This window comes from Cydia splendana, chromosome 13 (assembly GCF_910591565.1).
Source record: "Cydia splendana chromosome 13, ilCydSple1.2, whole genome shotgun sequence".
Classification (NCBI taxonomy): Eukaryota; Metazoa; Arthropoda; class Insecta; order Lepidoptera; family Tortricidae; genus Cydia; species Cydia splendana.
This window is the reverse complement of record NC_085972.1, coordinates 16523403-16543146: the sequence shown is the minus strand read 5'-3', so window position 1 is coordinate 16543146 and position 19744 is coordinate 16523403. Positions and strand designations below refer to the sequence as shown.

The window sequence follows — 19744 nt, the reverse complement described above, 5'->3', positions numbered from 1 at the left end:
GCTCATTTGTCTACCAACTGTCTCTGGCTCACAAAGGCATTGTGTGGGAAGAAAGAGACACGTTTATGGGTTTTATAGCTCTATCACTTTCATACGTGACCAGTGTTTTGTTTTATATTGTTCGGTAAGTTGTGAAGTTGTTGAACTGAGCTTGTTGTTGGCGGCGAGTCCGTTTTCACTGTCCTAGTTTAGTTTAAGTTGTACTTTCAAATAGATGATGTCGTGAAAATGGTACGTAAATAATTTACAATAAAACATTTAAATAAACACAAAAATAAATCACTATTTTTTAACCGTCCGGTGACCAGAAGGCTGGCAGCTACTTTGGCCAGCAGGTAACTCTGGCATTTAAAAAAGGAGACGCTGCCAGTGCCAGCCTACTGGTTATCATTATATACGAAGACTACTTGATGATATTTTTTTATTTGTAAGTCTCTTTTAAGCTGATGAAGTAGTTGTTAAATTTTATTTAGTTAGTTTATTTGGTATACCCTATTTAGGTACCTACATTTTTAATATGAAAGAGAAGAAGTTTTTTTAGCATCGTTATTTTGATAACAAAATAATTTCGTGTAGGTATATAATAATTAAACTTTTAAGTATATCAATCAGATATCAATGTATATGTACCTACGTACAGTCACCTGCACTAGTATGTTACTCTTCGAAGGCCGCAAAAATATGTGACACGCTCTTAGGGCTCTACAAATAAGATCGTGTCAGATATTTTTGCGGCCTTCGAAGAGTAACATACTATTGTGCAGTGCAGGTGACTGTACTATGTAGATATGTATTTTCCGAATGCGCGTCCGACGACCGCAGGAAGTTTCAAAACGGCTGCCGATAATCAAACATTCGGAAGTCAAATCAAAATATTGTTATGTTAAAAAAAAACCTTCTTTGCATTCTTTGACCATGTAAGAGACTTTTTCTATTCTGAAAGGCTTAATTATTATCATCAAGTTCCATCATTCGTTTTAAAATAAATTGAATGAATTTATATTCCATTAATTATTTATGGCAATCAATTTATTTTCATAAGTGTTACTACTTATACATCCAATATTTTATGTACTTTTCTTTACACCTTCAAGTAAAGGGTCTTTGTGTGCCATTGTGTATTTAACTATCTAAATTACCTTCTTACAAAAATAAAACAAAACAAAAAAAAATATGCATAATAACGCAGTGTTGAATGTAAATCATATTTGAAGTGTCTGAACACAATAGTTTCAAATATAAGATGGTCAAGCAAATCTTGTCAGTAGAAAAAGGCGACAAATTCAAATTTTCTATGAGACGATATCCCTTTGCGCCTACATTTTTCAAATTTGCCGCCTTTTTCTACTGACAAGATCTGCTTGACCATCTATATCATTTCATAATACTAGTTGAAATACCGTCTCATTATTGTAAATTAAATATTGAATTAATTAAAATGATAAGCGATGATTTTTCATCATTTTAACCTACCAGTAAGATGTCCTGAAAAACAAAGGGTAATTAAAATTAAATTTTAAATTAGCGCTTAAATATTTTCTATTAAATTTAATTACACTCGCCTAAATTATTGTAATTGTGATTAATTAGGAAAATTACAAGCAGGTAATCAGAATAAAGTATAGAAGCATATGAATAAATAGTACTATATGCCAAAAAATCTTCACATTAACTCTTACAAAATAAAAGTTTTAATTTTTACGTTAAGTTTTTTTTTCTTTTTGTTTTTAATTAATTTTAAACTTATTAACACAAAAGTTATGGCCAGAAAATCAGTTTTTTAGCCTAAAATTGTTCAACTTTAATGCCAAATATCTCGAACTTTGAAGTGAAAAGAAAAAATTATATAAATCTGTCATTACTCCTCATTAATACGATGCAGTGATCGATCGATCCGACTTTACATGTCATTTGTTTCCAGCCGTAATGCAAGCCAGCCGCCAAAGCCATGCACACATTAATGTAGTATCAGCCTAAATATTCCATACTCGCTTGAAACCTTTTTGATTTTGCCATATACAAACAAGAATGTCGTATCAGCCTAAGGATCCCTTAGCCGCGTATAACCTTTTTGTTTTTTTATTACTAATAAAGGACGCGCGCATCTGGGCGGGCCACCTGATGCGCCCGCCCAGACCGGGTAGTCGGCGAAAACCACGGCACCGAATGCACGCTGGCATAAGCCGTGAACTTTTCCGACGAGAGTTTTTTAAGTTGTTCGGATGAACTCTCTAGTTCCTTTTTCAAAAATCGAACCCGCTGCGGCCTCAGACTTTCCTGCTTGCTTTTGTTTTATTGTGACTTCAGTGGTCTATAACTATTTTTTATTCAGTGATAAGTAAACTTTATTGAAACTTTAGTTCACAAGTTCTGTGATATTAAGAAGACTTTATATTAAAAGCGTTATTTATTTTCTTAAAGAAAGATTTGATTGGACTTAGTCAAGAAATACAATGGACGATTCTTACCGGTGTTCTAATTATAATAATGAGAAAATAAGTATAAAGATTTCAAAGGACGTAAATAATCAAAATTGGCTAGTTAATCGAAGCCAGACCAGTCGATGCAAACATAATAAAAGAAAAGGTTTAAAGAAAGCGTCAAAAAAGGCGCCAAAGACGAGAGCATCTTTAAAAGTTCGCCTGCCGATTAGGTGAGTAAAAAAAACTAGGAAGGGAGTTTGCATATTTACATTGCACTAGATCCGATTTCCGTCATCCGATTTATTTCCGTCATTCAACGTGTGCGGTGCGTAACTTACCATAGAAATAGTTCTATGGTTACTACGGACCCTATTTTCACGGGTTCGGATCGGATTCGGATCGGACGTAGTGCGAAACTGCTCTTAGGTGCCTCTAGTCCAGTTTTTTTATTTTATTTTTATAGTTAGTTGTCATACAGCGGGGTAACGCTGCTAGTGTGATGGGGACCTTTGGACCCGGCATGGCTCAGAACGGGTTTTAGTTTCTTAAGTTTTGTACATAATTATTGTAAAATGTTAGTTGTTTAACAAGGTTAACTTTCAGCATATATTATTTTTTACAATCTTTAGGTAAAAGATTTTATATAAAGATATTATATTTTATTTCTCGTTTAGAAATACCTTTAACGACACAAAAATTAAAAAAGAGGTTAGACTTAGATTTTTGTATTTAAAAAAAAATTACGTTTTATAATAAGTAGTTCGTTTTTTACTCAAGGCCTAATCAGTAACGTATTATATCTAGTAATAAGTAGATTATAACTTTATGTGGTATTTTTTTTATAGAGTTCGATTGTTATGACGACCTCGTTGGATAAAAAAAAGATATGTAAAATTGTTTTTGTCTATTTTTATTTTTCAAGTAATAGTATTATAACGGCTCATGTAAAGTACTTTTTAAACAAAAAATGTTTAGAACATTGTCAGTTCTTACAGTGCTTATACAAGAACACGAAAGCTCAAGGTCAGCGGCGCCTTGCGTATTGTTTTGTGTTGCATAAGCACCATGTACCTTTCTCGCATTAAAAAATATATATTTACAGTTTTTTGTCTTTTTTTTTCCAGTTTTTTTTGTCAAACGTTAACCGCTATAGCTATATTAATAGCTATATTTTTAATAATATGTATGCTAGTTTTAAGGTAGGTCTATGGGCCAATATTAGTTGCCTGAAAATAAATATACTTGGTCAAGCAGACCTTGTCAGTGGAAAAATGCGAAAAATTTGAAAAATTTAGGCGCGAAGGGATATCGTCCCATAGAAAATTTGAATTTCGCGACTTTTTTTACTGACAAGATTTGCTTGACCAGCTATATATTCATTTCATTTCATTTCATAACGAAACCTTTTTAAAATTTAATAACAACAGGAAAGCGATTTGTTGACTATGGTTACAGTTTAAAGGAAAGTATATTCATGTTGTTAAAAACGTTCAAACCCATTCTCACTCGAAAGGGTATATACTTAGTCAGGTCATAAGTTCTGTCATAAAGGTTATACTGATAAAAAAGTTTTAAACAGTACATATCCCTTATTATTCTTATATATATATATATATATATATATATGTGTAGGTGTAATGCTTATTTAATGCCGATTTACTTACAATAACGGGATTCGAGAACCAAATGTTGGTTTGTAAGTCCTTCTCTTGAAAATAAATCAAATTTTGGTTAGCGGATGTTTTTCAGGTTGCTCATATTACCCGTAGCTCTATGTTGTATCTTGCATGCTTGCATTGCTTGCACCGAAAGTAACGTAACCATTGTTTTGTACAATGTGTTTTTATTTTGCAGTGTTTGGGACGCCATGCAAGAACAGAATGCACAGTTTAGAATGCCGACAACCAAAACGGCTGGACATCGGTTCTGCCAATCATCAGTTCCCCCGGCGACTTTCTCCATGCCTTCGAGTCCCACGAGCTTGAGAATGATGCGCCATTCCATCCCCACCAGCAAGGGCCGGACGTCGTTCGCTGATAAATTGGACCCGATTGTTAAGGTCCCTAAACTAATATTACCACCAAAAATACAATTTCAAAGGACGACCAATATGCCACTCATACCTGGAGATATACCTCCTACTAAAGCGCCCGCAAATGATCCGGAAAAAAATAAAACTGAAGAATCGATAATTGCAAACAGACCTAAATCACCTGTGGAAACGTGCTTATTAAAAAGTAATAGTATAGAATCTCCAATGCCCATTAAGCACAAGTTACCGTTTCCAATTCTCCCACACAAGGGCAGTTACATTAAAAAACCAACAAATCCAAAAAACAAAGAGAATACTCGTACACAAGCAACTGCTGAACAAGAAACCCAAACTGAAAAATGTTTGGTTGTAACTGAAGAAGAGATTCACATCCTAGAGATAGTAAAGAACAGTGGCTTGTCGAGTGATGAACTACAAAATCAACTTGTCAATTGCAAGAAGGAGAAAGAAAAGAAAAACGATGAAAAGACTGTAATAGAGTTAGAAGATGATTCTGAAGATGATGCAAATGATTTGTATGCCAAAGTAATGAAACACAGTACTAACAACAAGTTTGTGCTCAACAAAATTGCTAAGATATTGCAAAAAAACAATAGTTTATCCAGTATGCCATCGACGACTCCTCACGAACCGCCATCCAACCCCCCTTCTGCGTCTACAGCCCCCATTACTGCAGTTGGTGCTCCATCAGAGTGCTTCAAGCCGAGCCCCACCACTGCAGTTGGTGCTCCATCAGAGTGCACTATGCCGTGCCCCACCATTGCAGTTGGTGCTCCGTCAGAGTGCTTCAAGCCAAGCCCCAACACTGCAGTTGGTGCTCCGTCAGAGTGCACTATGCCGTGCTCCACCATGGCAGTTGGTGCTCCGTCAGAGTGCTTCAAGCTGAGCCCCACCACTGCAGTTGGTGCTCCGTCAGAGTGCACTATGCCGTGCTCCAACATGGCAGTTGGTGCTCCGTCAGAGTGCTTCAAGCCGAGCTCCAGCACTGCAGTTGGTGCTCCGTCAGAGTGCACTATGCCGTGCTCCACCATGGCAGTTGGTGCTCCGTCAGAGTGCACTATGCCGAGCCCCATGACTGCAGTTGGTGCTCCATCAGAGTGCACCATGCCGAGCCCCATCACTGCAGCTTGTGCAGATACATTAAAATCCGCATTTAATCCGTTTAATTTAGAGGCTGACGATCTACAAAAAGGAATTGCGGTTTCAGCTATGTTACTACAGATGGGTTTTCGCATTGTTCGAATAGAACCGCAGACCCAAGGAACTCAAACGGAAGGAAATAGAGAAAACAATAAAAAACGGAAACTCCAATCTACGACCGATGAGAGCCAAACTGTTAATGAATTGAGGGGTCATTATGAGCAGAACGTGCAACGCACGCCTGTGGTTCCCATCCGACCGAGTCAGGAGTTGCCTGCGCTGGTGCCCCACAGGCAGGAAAAACCAGTATTCCAGCCACACAATCCGCCGCGCCAGCAGCAACCACAACAGCAACGTCAGCAACCTCAGCAGTATGCCTCCGAGCATATCGAGCGGCCGGCGCAGTACTACCCGCATATGAGCGGTGTGATGGCACACCAGCGTGCTCAGAATGCTGCGACGAGGAACCCTCATTTGAGTTCAATAGCAGCACTTAACCCCTTTGAGCAGAATCGAAATAACAGTACATCACAAACAGTAAGTATATTTCGTTCCTATTGTCGCACTTCAGAGAATATTTGTTCATAAAAGACTGGTTTTAGTGCCATACGTATACCGGATTATCCTCCTGGATAAAACTATTTACTTTAGCACTCTTCTTTGTTCACAGTCAGTCCAAATGCAGAGTCAAGCTCAGTTGTACCCCACTAACCAAAGAAGGCAGAGCGTACTCGGGCAGCCCCACCTCTCGCGAGTGATGTCCACCCACGAGGCCAACATGCATGGTTCGCAGCAACCGTGCTGGGGCTACACTCATTATTACGATACACAGGGCTACCCTCAGAGACACCAGTAGATTCTTTCCTGATCTTTTGTAACGGGTATACGTACAGATGTGTCCATCAGATTCTGTTGGTGGACAAACATATCAATGTATGGCAGGAATTAGGCAAGGATGCGTACTGTCCGCAGTTGTCAGAACTATATTTTTACATATAATCATATATTAATTATATAGGCCATAAGGTATGAATGCATAATTTTCAATGTTGTGTAGTACCTAGTAGTTGTCAGAACTATATTTTTACATATAATCATAATTATATTATTACTATAGGCAATAAGGTATGAATGCATAATTTTCAATGTTGTGAAGTAGTATAATTCAGACTTAGATGGAAAATTAAATTTTCTGGTCACGTGTACATCATTAAAATTAAAATGTTTGTTAAAATTAAGTACAACTACAATTAAATGTTTATCTTCTTGTACTTTTTCTCGTTTACATCTTTACATTATAAAAATGCAGAATAAAATAAGTCCAGACAAATTTCGTCGCCATGTGTTATTTTCAGACATCGTATATTTTATAGCATTTTCGGTGCAGCGAAGTGGTATTAATAGAATTGGTATAAACAATTTCCATCCTAATGATTAATTAGCGTTAATTACGTTAATATTAACCTAAATTTGCCATTTCAGTTGGAATTATCTATACCAATTCCGTTAACACCACTCCGCTGCACCAAAAACGCTATAAAATTTACGATGTCTGAAAATAACACATGGCGACGAAATTTGCGATTCTTTAAACTTATTTAGATGTATTTATGTACAGTCTATAAAAAAGTATGACGCTCTTACTAATATTATAAAAAGCAAAACTAACTCTGTCTGTTTGTTATTTCTTCACGTTTAAACCCCTGAACCGATTTAGATGAAATTTGTTATGGAGATAGTTTGAGGCCAAAGAAGGACTAAATTAGTTAAATTGTTACTGGCTTTGCATCGACTTCAAACATATTAGTTGCTAGCGCATATAAAGGGATGATATTTTATTAAGCCTTTTTGAAGTCGTTTCCTGTACGGTTCCTTACATCTAATTTCATGAATGCTGTGAAACAGTATTAATTGAGCATTCGTTAATTTGTAATACCTATTCATAATAATAGATAAGTAACGCCTAAATTAATCATTTTAATCAATAATTAAATTTATCTAAAGTGTCATTCTATGGAACTTGCTAACATGTCAACAAACCGCCATATTGAAATTGTCTCTGACTGATGAATTTACTAGTGACTTGTTAATATAGTTAGCAAGTTCCATAGAATGACACTTTACATACAACAATTTAGTAATAAAATATCTACGCTATTGAAATTAGTGAACTCACATTTGCTGTGCATCAATGCTACAGTTGTACTACCGCATCTTATACATAGGACCGTAAAATGGGGTGAGTAGGGATTGCGAGGAGAGTCGGGTTATGAATGGGGAGAGAAGGGATGACAGGGGGTTGAGATGGTTTTTAAAGGCTACTGCTACCTAAATAATGTATTCCTAATACAAATAGAGCTATAGTAATATTCATAATAAAAAAAATCGATTTCAAAATCACCTTTTGTATGAAATCCCATCTCACCCCAACTACGTGGGACTACGGGGTGAGGAGGGATTTTGTGTTTATCGTTTTATGAAATGGAACTACCTAAAATCATAAAAAAACTAAAATACAAACGGCCGGAACATTTATTAATAAAATTAAGTTTGCATAAAATGTAAAAATAAAATGTTATCGAGGTTTGAATGTCAGTTTTGTCCCTACTCACCCCATTTTACGGTACCCTAACCCTAGGCTTCCCAAAATTTGGTACTCGTACTTAAATGTTTGTGCAGAACTTATCGGAGAGAGGTAACAAAACGGATGGTGCAGACTCTTCGCATTGCCCGTAGACCGCATCAAAACCAGCGAAGTTTGGTCTACGATCACGCATTGATCTTACTGACGTCGAGTTCAAATTTACATTGGTTCACTGGATATAAGGTCTGTGTATATGTGAACAGCAGGCCAGGATTATTGGGGGTGCCACTGCATCAATGGACCGGATTAGATGGAAATGTGGAAACGTAATGGACGCACCAAACGAGGGGCAGGTAAATATCATTTCATAGAACGAATGTTTCTGTGAAGTCGTGTATGAAATGGAATATGGAATGAAATTATTCAACACAAAGTGATGTGTCCTGTATGTCTATTCATGCAGATTTTAATATTTAGTTTCGTGGTTCTGTTTTTTGGTTGTTTAGTATTTTGCAAGCTGCGGTGTTCGCGGTAGACCCTCAGTAATCCACCGCTGCCTGCGAGACTCGCAACCAAATATTACCACTAGGGACCGCACCCCTTTTCCGCTATACTGACCTAAATGCCTATTCCCAATTAACTTCAACATAAATGTAATTAGTCGGGTTACACACGTGCAGAAAATAAAAGGTGCCTTTTCTGTTTTCGAAAGTTTACCTTATGATGACCCTGAAGCTTAACTTTTAATTTAATTAGGCCCACTTGCACCAATCTACTAACCCGAGGTTAACGGGTTAAACCTGGAGTTACCATGGTTACCAGTACAAAATGACACAAAGTTAACGGTTTAACCGCTTAACCCCGGGTTATTGGGATGGTGCAAGTGGGCCTTATAGTTTTGTTTGTTTGTGTTACCATGAGTAGATATATTACTTGCCAAATTTTATAGTTCTAGGTCAACGGGAAGTACCCTATAAATTTTGATTCTCTTGAGAGTGTCGAAATACAATGGTGCGTGACTTTTCAAGCGTCCCAGATCTTATCGAATGGCTAGTTTAAATTGCAGTCTGTTAGTTCATTCCGTACTGAAGTCTGTATTAATTATTTTGCTTGGTCGCAGATAGGGAATGCAATCTCGCACCAAGATTGGCGATTCGAGATCTCGCACGAAAAACCTGAATCGAGATTGGGTATTTCGAGATCTCGACCGCCAAACTTTCGAGATCGAGATTAATCTCGACAAGATCGAGATTTGACAAAGTACTTAAAAATGTGTTATTTTTATCAACAATCTCTAGGGATTCCGTATAAACTACTTATATAGGGTACGTCATGTTGTGTTATGAAAATAAAAACAACAAATTAAATCAACATTTAATAAAAATCAACAAGGTATTACTTCAAAAAAAAAATACATTGCTCTAATTTGCATGTAAGTAAGTATGAAAAAATGGTACTTAATAATTATTTTTAATTATCATTGTAAGTAGACGTTTAACGGCCTCCTAGCCTAGTCGGTAGTGATCCTGCTTACGAAGCAGGAGGTGTCGGGTTCGAATCCTGGTAAGGGCTTTTATTTGTGTGTTCATCACAAATATTTGTTCCTGAGTTATGGATGTTTTCTATGTATATAAGTATTTGTATATATGTGTATATTTATATATATCGTCGTCTAGTACCCACAACACAAGCCTTATTGAGCTTACTGTGGGACTAGGTTGATCTGTGTAAAATTGTCCTATAATATTTATTTATTTATTTATAAGTAGAGGCACTAACATGCTCAGTTAATATTTTCCACAAGCACTGAGCAACTTACAAAAACATTTTTTCTTGCGCACAGAGCGCGCCACAGCACTTTCATCGTCAGCTAAAGCCGACCGCGCACGCGCACAATAGCACTGCCTGTGCCTGAACACCATGAATCTAAGGTCAAAATTTTTACTCAAAACAAAGTAATTCACACAGATCACTCTTTCAATCTCGTTCGAGATCTTGAAGATATTAATCGAAATCTCGACCAAGATTGCAAAAATCGAGATTTCCTGTCAACGAGGTTGAATCTCGAAAAATTGTGCGAGATCTCGCGAGATCTCGAAATTGCGAGATCGAGATTGCATTCCCTAGTCGCAGAGCTTGCATCGTCAAAGGACACAAATAATATCGGACGTCAAAGGACTAATAATCAGAGAAATGCATTCCTACGATTGAGTGAATTTAATTAATCTATCATAGAGTACCTATTAATTATGGCAGAAGTCTGAGATAACTATTGTGTTACTGCCATTTTGGATTTCTGGTAATTGTATTAAATACATCAATTCAATTCAATCAATGGCTGCTGTAAGGTAAACGTACTAGTGCTCGACATGCAAATGCCCAATAGATAACACCTTGCTGTCACCTCTATTGACAATGATTTAAGTTTCAAGATGACATGTACACTGGTGTACAAAAGTGCATGGACATGTTTCCACCGTAATATTAAGGCATTACGGTCGACATCTATCCATGCACTTTTGAACGCCACTGTACTGGGACCGCGTCGAGCACCAGTACGGTACTTTAGCGTTTTAGCGAGGCAGTTTCATAAGTTATATTTTGGCCCTTAGAGTGGAAATAAAAGCTCCGCAAAGGGGGGGTTCGTCAACTTTTTGGCAGATCCTATCTGTATTTGTAAACATAAACATTATTAAGATTTTTCCTACAAAAAATGCCTAAACATGTTATAATAAAGCGTAATTGGTAATAATACGATAACTGGACTATGTAAGGTTAATATGCAAATAACTTGAAAAGCAACTATTATAATAACTAGCTTTTGCCCGAGACTTTGTCTGAACAAACTATCTCTATACCAATTTCATCTAAATCGGTTCAGCGGTTTAAATGTAAAGAGGTAACAGATATGGGTTACTTTCGCGTTTATAATAGTTACGAGTATTAGTAGCAGGGATAGTAAGTATTACAGCCTGGCAAAAAAGAGTAGAAATTAAAAAGTGGCAACACTGTAGTGTCGTCCCGTTCCCTTATATTAATTGATTTGAATGGGACGACACTACAGTGTTGCCACTTTTTAATTTCTACTCTTTTTTGCCAGGCTATAAAACATATAAAACGTTTATTATGCCAGTAATTCAACGCGTGCTTTGATATCGTGTTGTATGGCGTTTACCATGATGCAACACTAATATTTGCAAATGTAGTGATGAGTGTTGTTGACATCAAACTAGGGTTTCTGGTTTCTCGACCTTTTTTATTTCTCGAGGCACGGGAATTCTCGTCCAGGATTTCTCGAGTTTCTCGAGTATCTCGAGAAATTTTGAAAGTTATTTTTAAAAACACCATGTTATTTTCAATTTTTTGCTTTAACTATTACAAATCAGACTCATAGGAGTCGTAGGTAAGATCAATAATCAAACAAATGACAAATTTATAGCTACCAAAAACTGCACTTAATAATCAAAATTCAACAACAAAAAGACTAGGTACCTATAGGTGCAGGCGTGCGCGCCGGCGATGTGATATTATGCTATAGTGTATTTCTTTAGGTATTTAACAAAGTGTAAATAAACCACAATATGGTATTTTATAAGGCAAGAATATTGAAGTTTTTCTAAGTAATATGAATACGTACTCAACGTAACCTCGAAGCTGCTTACATTGTGCTATTTTGCTAATAGGAATATATCAGGATGATTTGATTTATCAATAGTAATTTAGTTTTGTAATATTTTGTTATTACATGGCCATATAATTAGTTTTTTAGTGTAAAAAGAAAATAAGCGATCTTGGCGTGTATTTTTTATGAAAAACACTTTTGAAAAATTAGTCACGACAAATATATAAGAATTGTAAATCATATACGATCATTTATATCATTTTGCTTTCATAAGTCACAGTTACTAAATTTTTAAAGCGTTTTTCAATAAAAAGACACGTCAAAATTGTTGACCTTTTTTCTAATGCTAAGAAAACGCTTTATTAATAAACCTAAAACGAGACAAATTATTTAGACATGTAAACTTTACATGACTTTACTACCTTTACATTGTAAAGGTAGTAAGTAGTTTAAAAGTAAAATGGATTAAAGCAGTTCTTTATTTGGTTGGTTAACTAATAAATGTGTTAGGTAGGTACCTGAAAATGTAAAAAACAAACATAGTTTACATTTATTTAACTGCTTAAAGAAATACACTATAGACACATCACGCAATTTACGCGTGTTTCTTGTTACTTATCACAAGAGATTTATTTCTCGAGTTCTCGAGGCATTGAGATTTTTTTTCCCGTCTCGACGAAGGACAAATTTCTCGAGATTTCTCGCCTCGAGAATTCTCGAGCAGAAACCCTACATCAAACTTATTGCTCGTCAACCACGGCCTTGTCAAACATTAAATCCAATATCTAAGGGCTTATCGCAAACCACGTTCGACGTGTTGTCTCTCTGTCGCACTTGTAAATTCGTACGTAAGTGTGACATCCGAGGCAATATGTCGAACGTGGTTCGCGGTAAGCCCTTTGGTTGAGATTGAGACTGCGGATTCCACCGCACTCTAACGTGCACCTAATTGACAGAGATATACGGTTCAATTTCAAGTGCTCGTAACAGGGGCTGTGTGATGCTCCTGACGATGGCTTCCTGTGAATGACAATCACAATAGGCATGATGACAAATTTTGAAATCTTTTTTAATATTGTCGGTACACTTGTATTAGTTTATGTGAAACACATCTCAAAATTAGGTAACAAATAATTGGTACAATAATTCATATGGCATGGCATATTGAATGTATTCTGGCCGCGTAGCCAACATGCCAATCGCTTACGCTCCGTAGCGATCGAAACGCAACTATCACTGTCGCACTAATATGGAAGAGTGATAGAGAGACACAAAGCGTTTCGGTGTCGAAGCGATAGCGATAGCGATCGTCACGGCTGAGTTGTAAAATATTGAAAACAGTATCTCCGTTGGGTATAAAACGGTTTCAGTACCTATACCAAGTTGAAATGCAATGTCATTATTTTACATCACAAAAGGCAAGTTATAATATTAATAACCCCTAATTGGCAGTAATACGCGAACTGTAGGGATATAATGGTTGCAATTTCATCCTCTATTGTATTATTTGTCACTGTCGCACCGGTCTGCTTATGTAGACAGACGTGTCGGCACGAAGACAGACGAGAAACGCGAGACCATCACAGATACACTCGGCTACTTAATGCGCAAACAACTTGGTAGAGCAACTATCAAACATGAATGCGGTGTCTGCCAACTCTACTCCATAAAAGCCGTAAGTGACATTGTAAAATCGGTTTGCACTTGAAACTTATGGCAAGAGAATACGGTAAGCATCTGAATGTTTTCGAATGTCACTTACGGTCTTTTTCCTTAGGGGCAGAGCTGGCGGCTTTCAACAGGTCGCTTCAGTTTACTGGCATTATGAACTCACAGTAACCTTGTGTGTTTGTGGCTGTGGGTAAGTTTGTGTGAGCTAAGATGTTGAAGTTTTGTAAGTTTAACATGATCGCCAGTTATATTACTACCAGAAATCTTAACATAAGATACTTAGTCTGTGGGGCTTAGTTATATAATATTTCTGAGCCAGTTACAGCGGCAGTTAAGCCTAATGTGGCTTTGTTCGCTGGCATGCTTTGTTTAAAAATGTAGGTAAGTATGGTATGTAAATATGGTAGGTATATGCATTCTAGAAATCTAGACCCATGATACCACCACCATTGATAAACCCGGTTGTAAATGTGAATTAATTTTAGTAAAAAAAACCGTTTCTGTTAAAATAGGTATCAAGAAAATTAACTCGATTTGTAGTTATTTTCAAAAAACAGGTACTTTTCGGTTTTTTTTGTCGAAAATGTGTTTTTCTATTTGTCGAAACCCGACAGTAAAAACTTGAAACCGACGTCTTAATAATCCTAGCTTGCACGTGAATAAATACTTAAATAACATTATATCTAACTACCCACTCTTACCCACATCTGACGGGCTACCGCGAAAACCGAAATTCGCAAATTGCGGGGATCTTTCTCTTTTACTCCAATGAAGGCGTAATTAGAGTGACAAAGAAAAATGCCCGCAATTTGCGAACATCGATTTTCGCGGTTATATTATAGCCCTGCGTCTTGTCTAATTATAACTACATACAATCTATGTCTCATTAAAGCCTCGTAAAACCCAGGGCTTTTGAATTTGGAACTTTCTTTTATTTCTATATGAGTTCAAAACTCGAATTTAATTTGTACTTGTACTAGTAGTTCGCCCCGAACTGAGAACTCGCGGTTAACCAAAAATTATATAGCGATTGACTTTGTTGCACCTACTTAGGTACTCGTATAGTGCGCCATAACATAATAGAAAATAAATGAGGGCCACTTTCTATGTAATTGTCACATTTTTGACGTAAAATGCTTACACATGGCAACAATTTAGTATGGACATTTTTGAGTTCCATTTTATTTAAATTCTACTATTTTATGTCGCTCTATAGGCGGCAATGGATCAAAGATCGCGTGGATTTATTGCAAGGTCTGTGGAGCCCTTAACTGATAGATTTAAGCAAAGAGTAGTATGTATAATATAGTTGGCCAAGCAGATCTTGTCAGTAGAAAAAATGTAGGCGCGAAGGGATATGGTCTCATAGAAAATTTGAGTTTCGCGCCTTTTTGTACTGACAAGATTTGCTTTTTTGCATCAATTTTGAAGCGCCATTTACAAGTTTAGCGTTAAGTAATATAGATGGCGCTATTTTTTCGAATAAAGGGCTTCGTATACGTCTGTCCCTCCCCTGGATTTAAGTCACCACCATAGAGATTAAAATAAACTGTATCTGTGCTAAGCCGAAATATTTCCTGTCAAATGTCAAATACATATATTATGTTTATTCTATTTTATTTTTATCTTGCTAATTGGTAATTTGCTAATTTCAAAATGGTCAATTTAAAAACGATTTTAAAAAGTGTAAGTCGAGCACTTTCATTTGATACTAAACTCGACCATGTTTCTTGCAAAAAAAAGACCAGAATAGCAAGACCTCTCACAAACAGCTTTTTGGCCTTCTAAGCTCTTCTAGCTCAATAACCCCTTGATCGGGCCTGCTCATAATTTAATGACTAAAATATAATGCCCTCGACTACACGTTTACCCAATTTCATTTAAATTACAACAAATTTACTTCAGTTATTGAGTATCAAACTATCTTCTGACAGTTCAGCTTAAAAACATCGAAATGCCGAGACGCGCCGCTAGCCAGCCGCGTGTTCAAAGTCGAATGTAAGAACTTCGCTTCGCTTCGCTTCGCTTCGCTTCGTTCGCTCGTTCGACAAGTATAGTTTGAATAATCTCAGGTGATTTTTTCGGGCTCGGACCCTAATCTGTTAAACAAAAGATATTGTTTCCTTTATGCAGTGGTTACAATGCTTACTGCTAATAGCCCCGACGTAAGTAACGGGAGCAAACCCATTTAAAAAGCAAATTTACCATTCTAATTATATGGTTCAAATTCTTGAATCAGCTCATTCGGAGATAACACGTTTTTGCTATCTCTAAAAACAAGACCACCCTAATTGTTCTCTGAACAAGCTGTCATATGAATTTGAACCTTAATACTATCACGATAGTTGCTTTTTAAACGACATGGTTGCTTTGGCACGTGCTGTAGACCGCTCTTAAAAGAAACAAAGGCTTTTGTTTAACGGATTAGCACCCGAACTCGAAAAATTCACCTGAGATTATTCAAACTATACACGGGGACTTACGAGGATAGCCAACGTGATACAGATGTTCATGTCGAACCTAAATGTCATATTGATACCGACGTAGTTGAATTATCGAGAAGATGGAATTGCATTTGTAGTGGTTGTATGCTGATAGTACAAGAAAATAGAAATATCAAATATAGAATGCCTGTAAACAAACAATACTACTACATATGCAATTCCACGCTCTCGATGATTCAACTATATTATGCGTTTATGTGTAAATGTCAGCGATTTAAGCGTGAAGAGGTAACAGACAGAACTACCTTAGCATTTATAATATTAGGAGGGAAGTGTAATTTCAACTTAAAGCAGACTAAGCAAGTACCTATTAAAAGTCCTTCCTTAGTTCTATAAATCAGGCATGCTTTTATATAGGTAACTATACCACAATGATGGTTGCAGTAACAGCAGTGTTATAGTCTATCGTATCATGCGGCACTCTCGCACTTACATACCCGTTAGAAAGTGACGGCCACGATGACAGACGATAAAGCGCGACCATCTAACGCCCGCAGTTTCATTTGATTTATAGAGCAAGATTTTTCTCCTATTGCTCACCCTTCAGTCTTTCATGAATCTTATGTCGGCTGTACACACTCGGCGAGACACCCCGAGACAGGCCGAGAATGAGTGTGTACAGACTGCTCTCGTCCTGTCTCGGTCTTCCTTGTCTCGTCTCGTCGTTCTCCGATTGCGTTCGGTTTTTTGGGGCCGAGTCAAAGGATCTCGCTGCTCTCGCGACGACGGCGAGGCAAAGCATGTACACACTCATAGTCAAAGCAGAGAATTGTGTAACTAAAATGCAAATTATCATGGTATTATCAATAAATACCCGGTGTGTTTCTGTAAAGACGCGTTTTAGTGATCAGCCGTTAAAATGTGGTCCAACGTGAGTCAATTGCAGTTTTTAGAATTTTACCAAATGTAACCAGTCCTATGGAACGCAAAAGATGTGAAACATAAAAGAGGCTCTCGCCGAGTGTGTACAGCTGGCATTATACCTGTCTAGCCCTCTCGTGTATCAAAGGAAACAAGTTATTCTTTGACGCCAATAAAGTCAGTTCAAATGGGTTTTATTTTTAAGAGAACTTTTAATTATTTGACGGAAAGGTGAGCTTAGGTTAGGGAGTTCTTACATCATATATCGAATCGATAAACTTAGCTATCGATGCTTTTCCCATAAGCTAGTGAACGCTCAAAGTTGTATTTAGAAAAATATAATTTTGTTGAAAGTATAAAAATTAAACAAAATAATAGCTCAATTCTTATATTAAAAGAATATTTCAGACTTGGTCCTCATAACCTAGCGGTCATTTAAAATTATAATTTGTGTAATATAATTTTTTATTGAAACATTAAGCAAATAAATGTAAATATTGTATAAAAACTTATAAACTAAAAGTAACTAAATTATAGTAAGTACCGTAAAATGGGGTGAGTTGGGTGAAATTTGAATTTCAAACCTCGTTAAAATTTTATTTTTACATGTGAAAACTGAATGGTGTATATAATAAGTGGTTCGGACGTTTTTATTTTAGTTTGTATTTTATTTTGGGTAGTTTCATTTCATAACTTTGACGATAAAGAGGAAAACCCACCTCACCCCGTAGTGCCTCGTAGTTGGCGTGAGAGGGTTTTTCATACAAAGGTGATTTTGGAAGATTGTTGGATCGATTTTTTTTATTATGAATATTACTATAGCTCCATTTTAAATTGGAATACATTATTTTTGTAGCAGTAGGCTTAAAAACCCACCTCACCCCCCTCTCAATCCTTCTCTTCCCATTCATAACCCATAGCTCCCTGAGAAACCTACTCGCCCCGTTTTACGGTATCCTAAATTAATAAAAATAAAACATTCCTAAACCTAAACTACAATAAAAAATCACCCCTCGGCAAGGTGCCGTATTTGTGTGAACTTTATCGTCGTCTCCAAAATAATACAAAATACGCATTTAAGAGCGAACACCGGTATATGGGGTACTTATAGGGTAGTCTGATTTTGGTACGAGTCTGTTAACAGTAAAAAATAAAAATTGGACAAGTGCGAGTCGGACTCGCCCACCGAGGGTTCCGTACTTTTTAGTATTTGTTGTTATAGCGGCAACAGAAATACATCATCTGTGAAAATTTCAATTGCCTAGTTATCACGGTTCATGAGATACAGCCTGGTGACAGACGGACGGACAGCGGAGTATTAGTAATAGGGTCCCGTTTTTACCCTTTGGGTACGGAACCCTAAAAATCGTCTCCACCCCGATATTAGGTTGTATATTAAATTGGCGCAAATAGTAAAATGAAAGCTACCCTTCATAACCTTCCAGTAAACCTTATTTTCCCCAGGAGTTCATATTTATGAGTTAAATGTAAAATAAAAATACGACGATGGAAAGGTAGTGGAAATTAAATCTCGCAGGGCCCGAGTTCTTTGCAAAACGTTTTGCGTTCATCGTGTACGGGTGTCCAGTATAAGTGAGTCCAGCCTAGGTATTACGTACATGCGTTCAGGTGTCTAATTTTGCTGGTTGTATGTAGTGATGGGATCGGTAAGTCTTGTTAATAATCGGTTGTCCGAGCAACCGACGCACGCCCCGGGCATTATGTCTGACGCACTCACGTTCTGGTGCAATTTTAAGGTAAATTTTAAAGTAAATATCAGATAGATGTGAGGTGTTATTGCTTTATTGACTAAATTTGCACAGAGTCGTGGTGGGTATAAGTATAACAAATCAGATTAAGTAATAATTCAACCAAGAGTTACAAATAACGGAATAAAATAAATATCGTTACTAAAATTTATACGAATAACAAAGAAAACGTGTTCAAATTATTTCTTTGTAGTTTGATAACAAAATAACTAATTTCCAAATTCATTTACATATCAGAGAATTACTTACTTTAGAACATAATATTTTTTGCTTTTCTGAAAGTTTATAATATACATATACAGGTGGATTTTTTAAATGGTGTACTGTCTACCTGATCCCGTGCTGCTATTTCGTATTATATTTACAGAAAAAAATTAGACTTGCGAGCTACGTGTTACATAATCTTTTGTGGGATTTTGAGAAAAATATGTCTTAAGACTATAAGGCAGATGGTATATATTTCGCACTATGGTTTTGAACTTTTTTGCAAAGTCATAGGGTTATATTTTGCAGAATTTCTGACACCCTTAAGCCCCAAAGGGTTAAGTTGTAATTTTTTTAAATTACCTTCTCAATAGTTCTGCTTTTTTTCAGATAAGCGTAGTCCGTGAGTTGTACTCGTGACTCTGCCCTCATTTCCGAGTATGGCTTAGCTATTCACCCAGTTCCTGGAAAAAGCTTACATTATATCTCATATTAATTTCCCAGAAAACCCCCTACGGTCTGTTTTTCAAAATATTTGTTTTGTTTTCTGGGCGGGACTTCCACGTAAAACAATTCTTGGGACTACATGGGTCTGTTGTGATGGTGTGTTGGTGTGCGTGGCCCCGCCCATCGGGGGCCACGCCTACTTGTTACGCAGCCTCCGAGTGCAGCGCGCGGTACGCATTCATCGTCTGGACGCCAGCTGGAACGCACTTCCAGATCTGCAGTACTAAAAGTTCTAGAAAGCACATAGTATTACTTAAATTGGTAATAGAATCAGTGTGAGACAGAGCAGGTACAGGTATGTAATTTTTTATAAAGTCCAGTTATTTGAAGATTTATTTATTCATTTAAACTTTGTGCACAAAAGAAAAAGCATTATTTACAAGTCAAAAAAGTCAGTGTATGATTT

At 36.8% G+C, this 19744-nt stretch overlaps 2 protein-coding genes across 3 annotated transcripts in view; both read left to right on the top strand.

Moving 5' to 3' along the window:
* The window catches only part of LOC134796233 (large ribosomal subunit protein mL66), a 137520-nt gene that overhangs the window by 59624 nt on the left and 58152 nt on the right, over nucleotides 1–19744 (top strand). The gene's annotated exons all lie outside the window — the stretch shown is intronic.
* Nucleotides 147–6519, top strand: LOC134796196 (uncharacterized). 2 transcript variants are annotated; one of them, XM_063768220.1, is made up of 3 exons: nucleotides 147–231; nucleotides 4278–6153; nucleotides 6287–6518. In XM_063768220.1, exons 2-3 carry the CDS (start codon nucleotides 4291–4293, stop codon nucleotides 6470–6472), a joined length of 2049 nt encoding a protein of 682 aa, XP_063624290.1. In that variant the 5' UTR covers nucleotides 147–231; nucleotides 4278–4290; the 3' UTR covers nucleotides 6473–6518. The 2 variants fall into 2 exon arrangements, with proteins under 2 accessions (XP_063624290.1, XP_063624289.1); XM_063768219.1 differs by lacking the exon at nucleotides 147–231 and adding an exon at nucleotides 2417–2653 and having other exon boundaries at nucleotides 6287–6519.

Coding starts and splice junctions, on each gene's coding strand:
- LOC134796196 (XM_063768219.1), top strand. CDS start 2,454: ATGGACGATTCTTACCGGTGTTCTAATTATAATAATGAGAAAATAAGT. Junction 2,654..4,277: donor AAAGTTCGCCTGCCGATTAG/GTGAGTAAAAAA, acceptor TTTATTTTGCAG/TGTTTGGGACGCCATGCAAG. Junction 6,154..6,286: donor ATAACAGTACATCACAAACA/GTAAGTATATTT, acceptor CTTTGTTCACAG/TCAGTCCAAATGCAGAGTCA.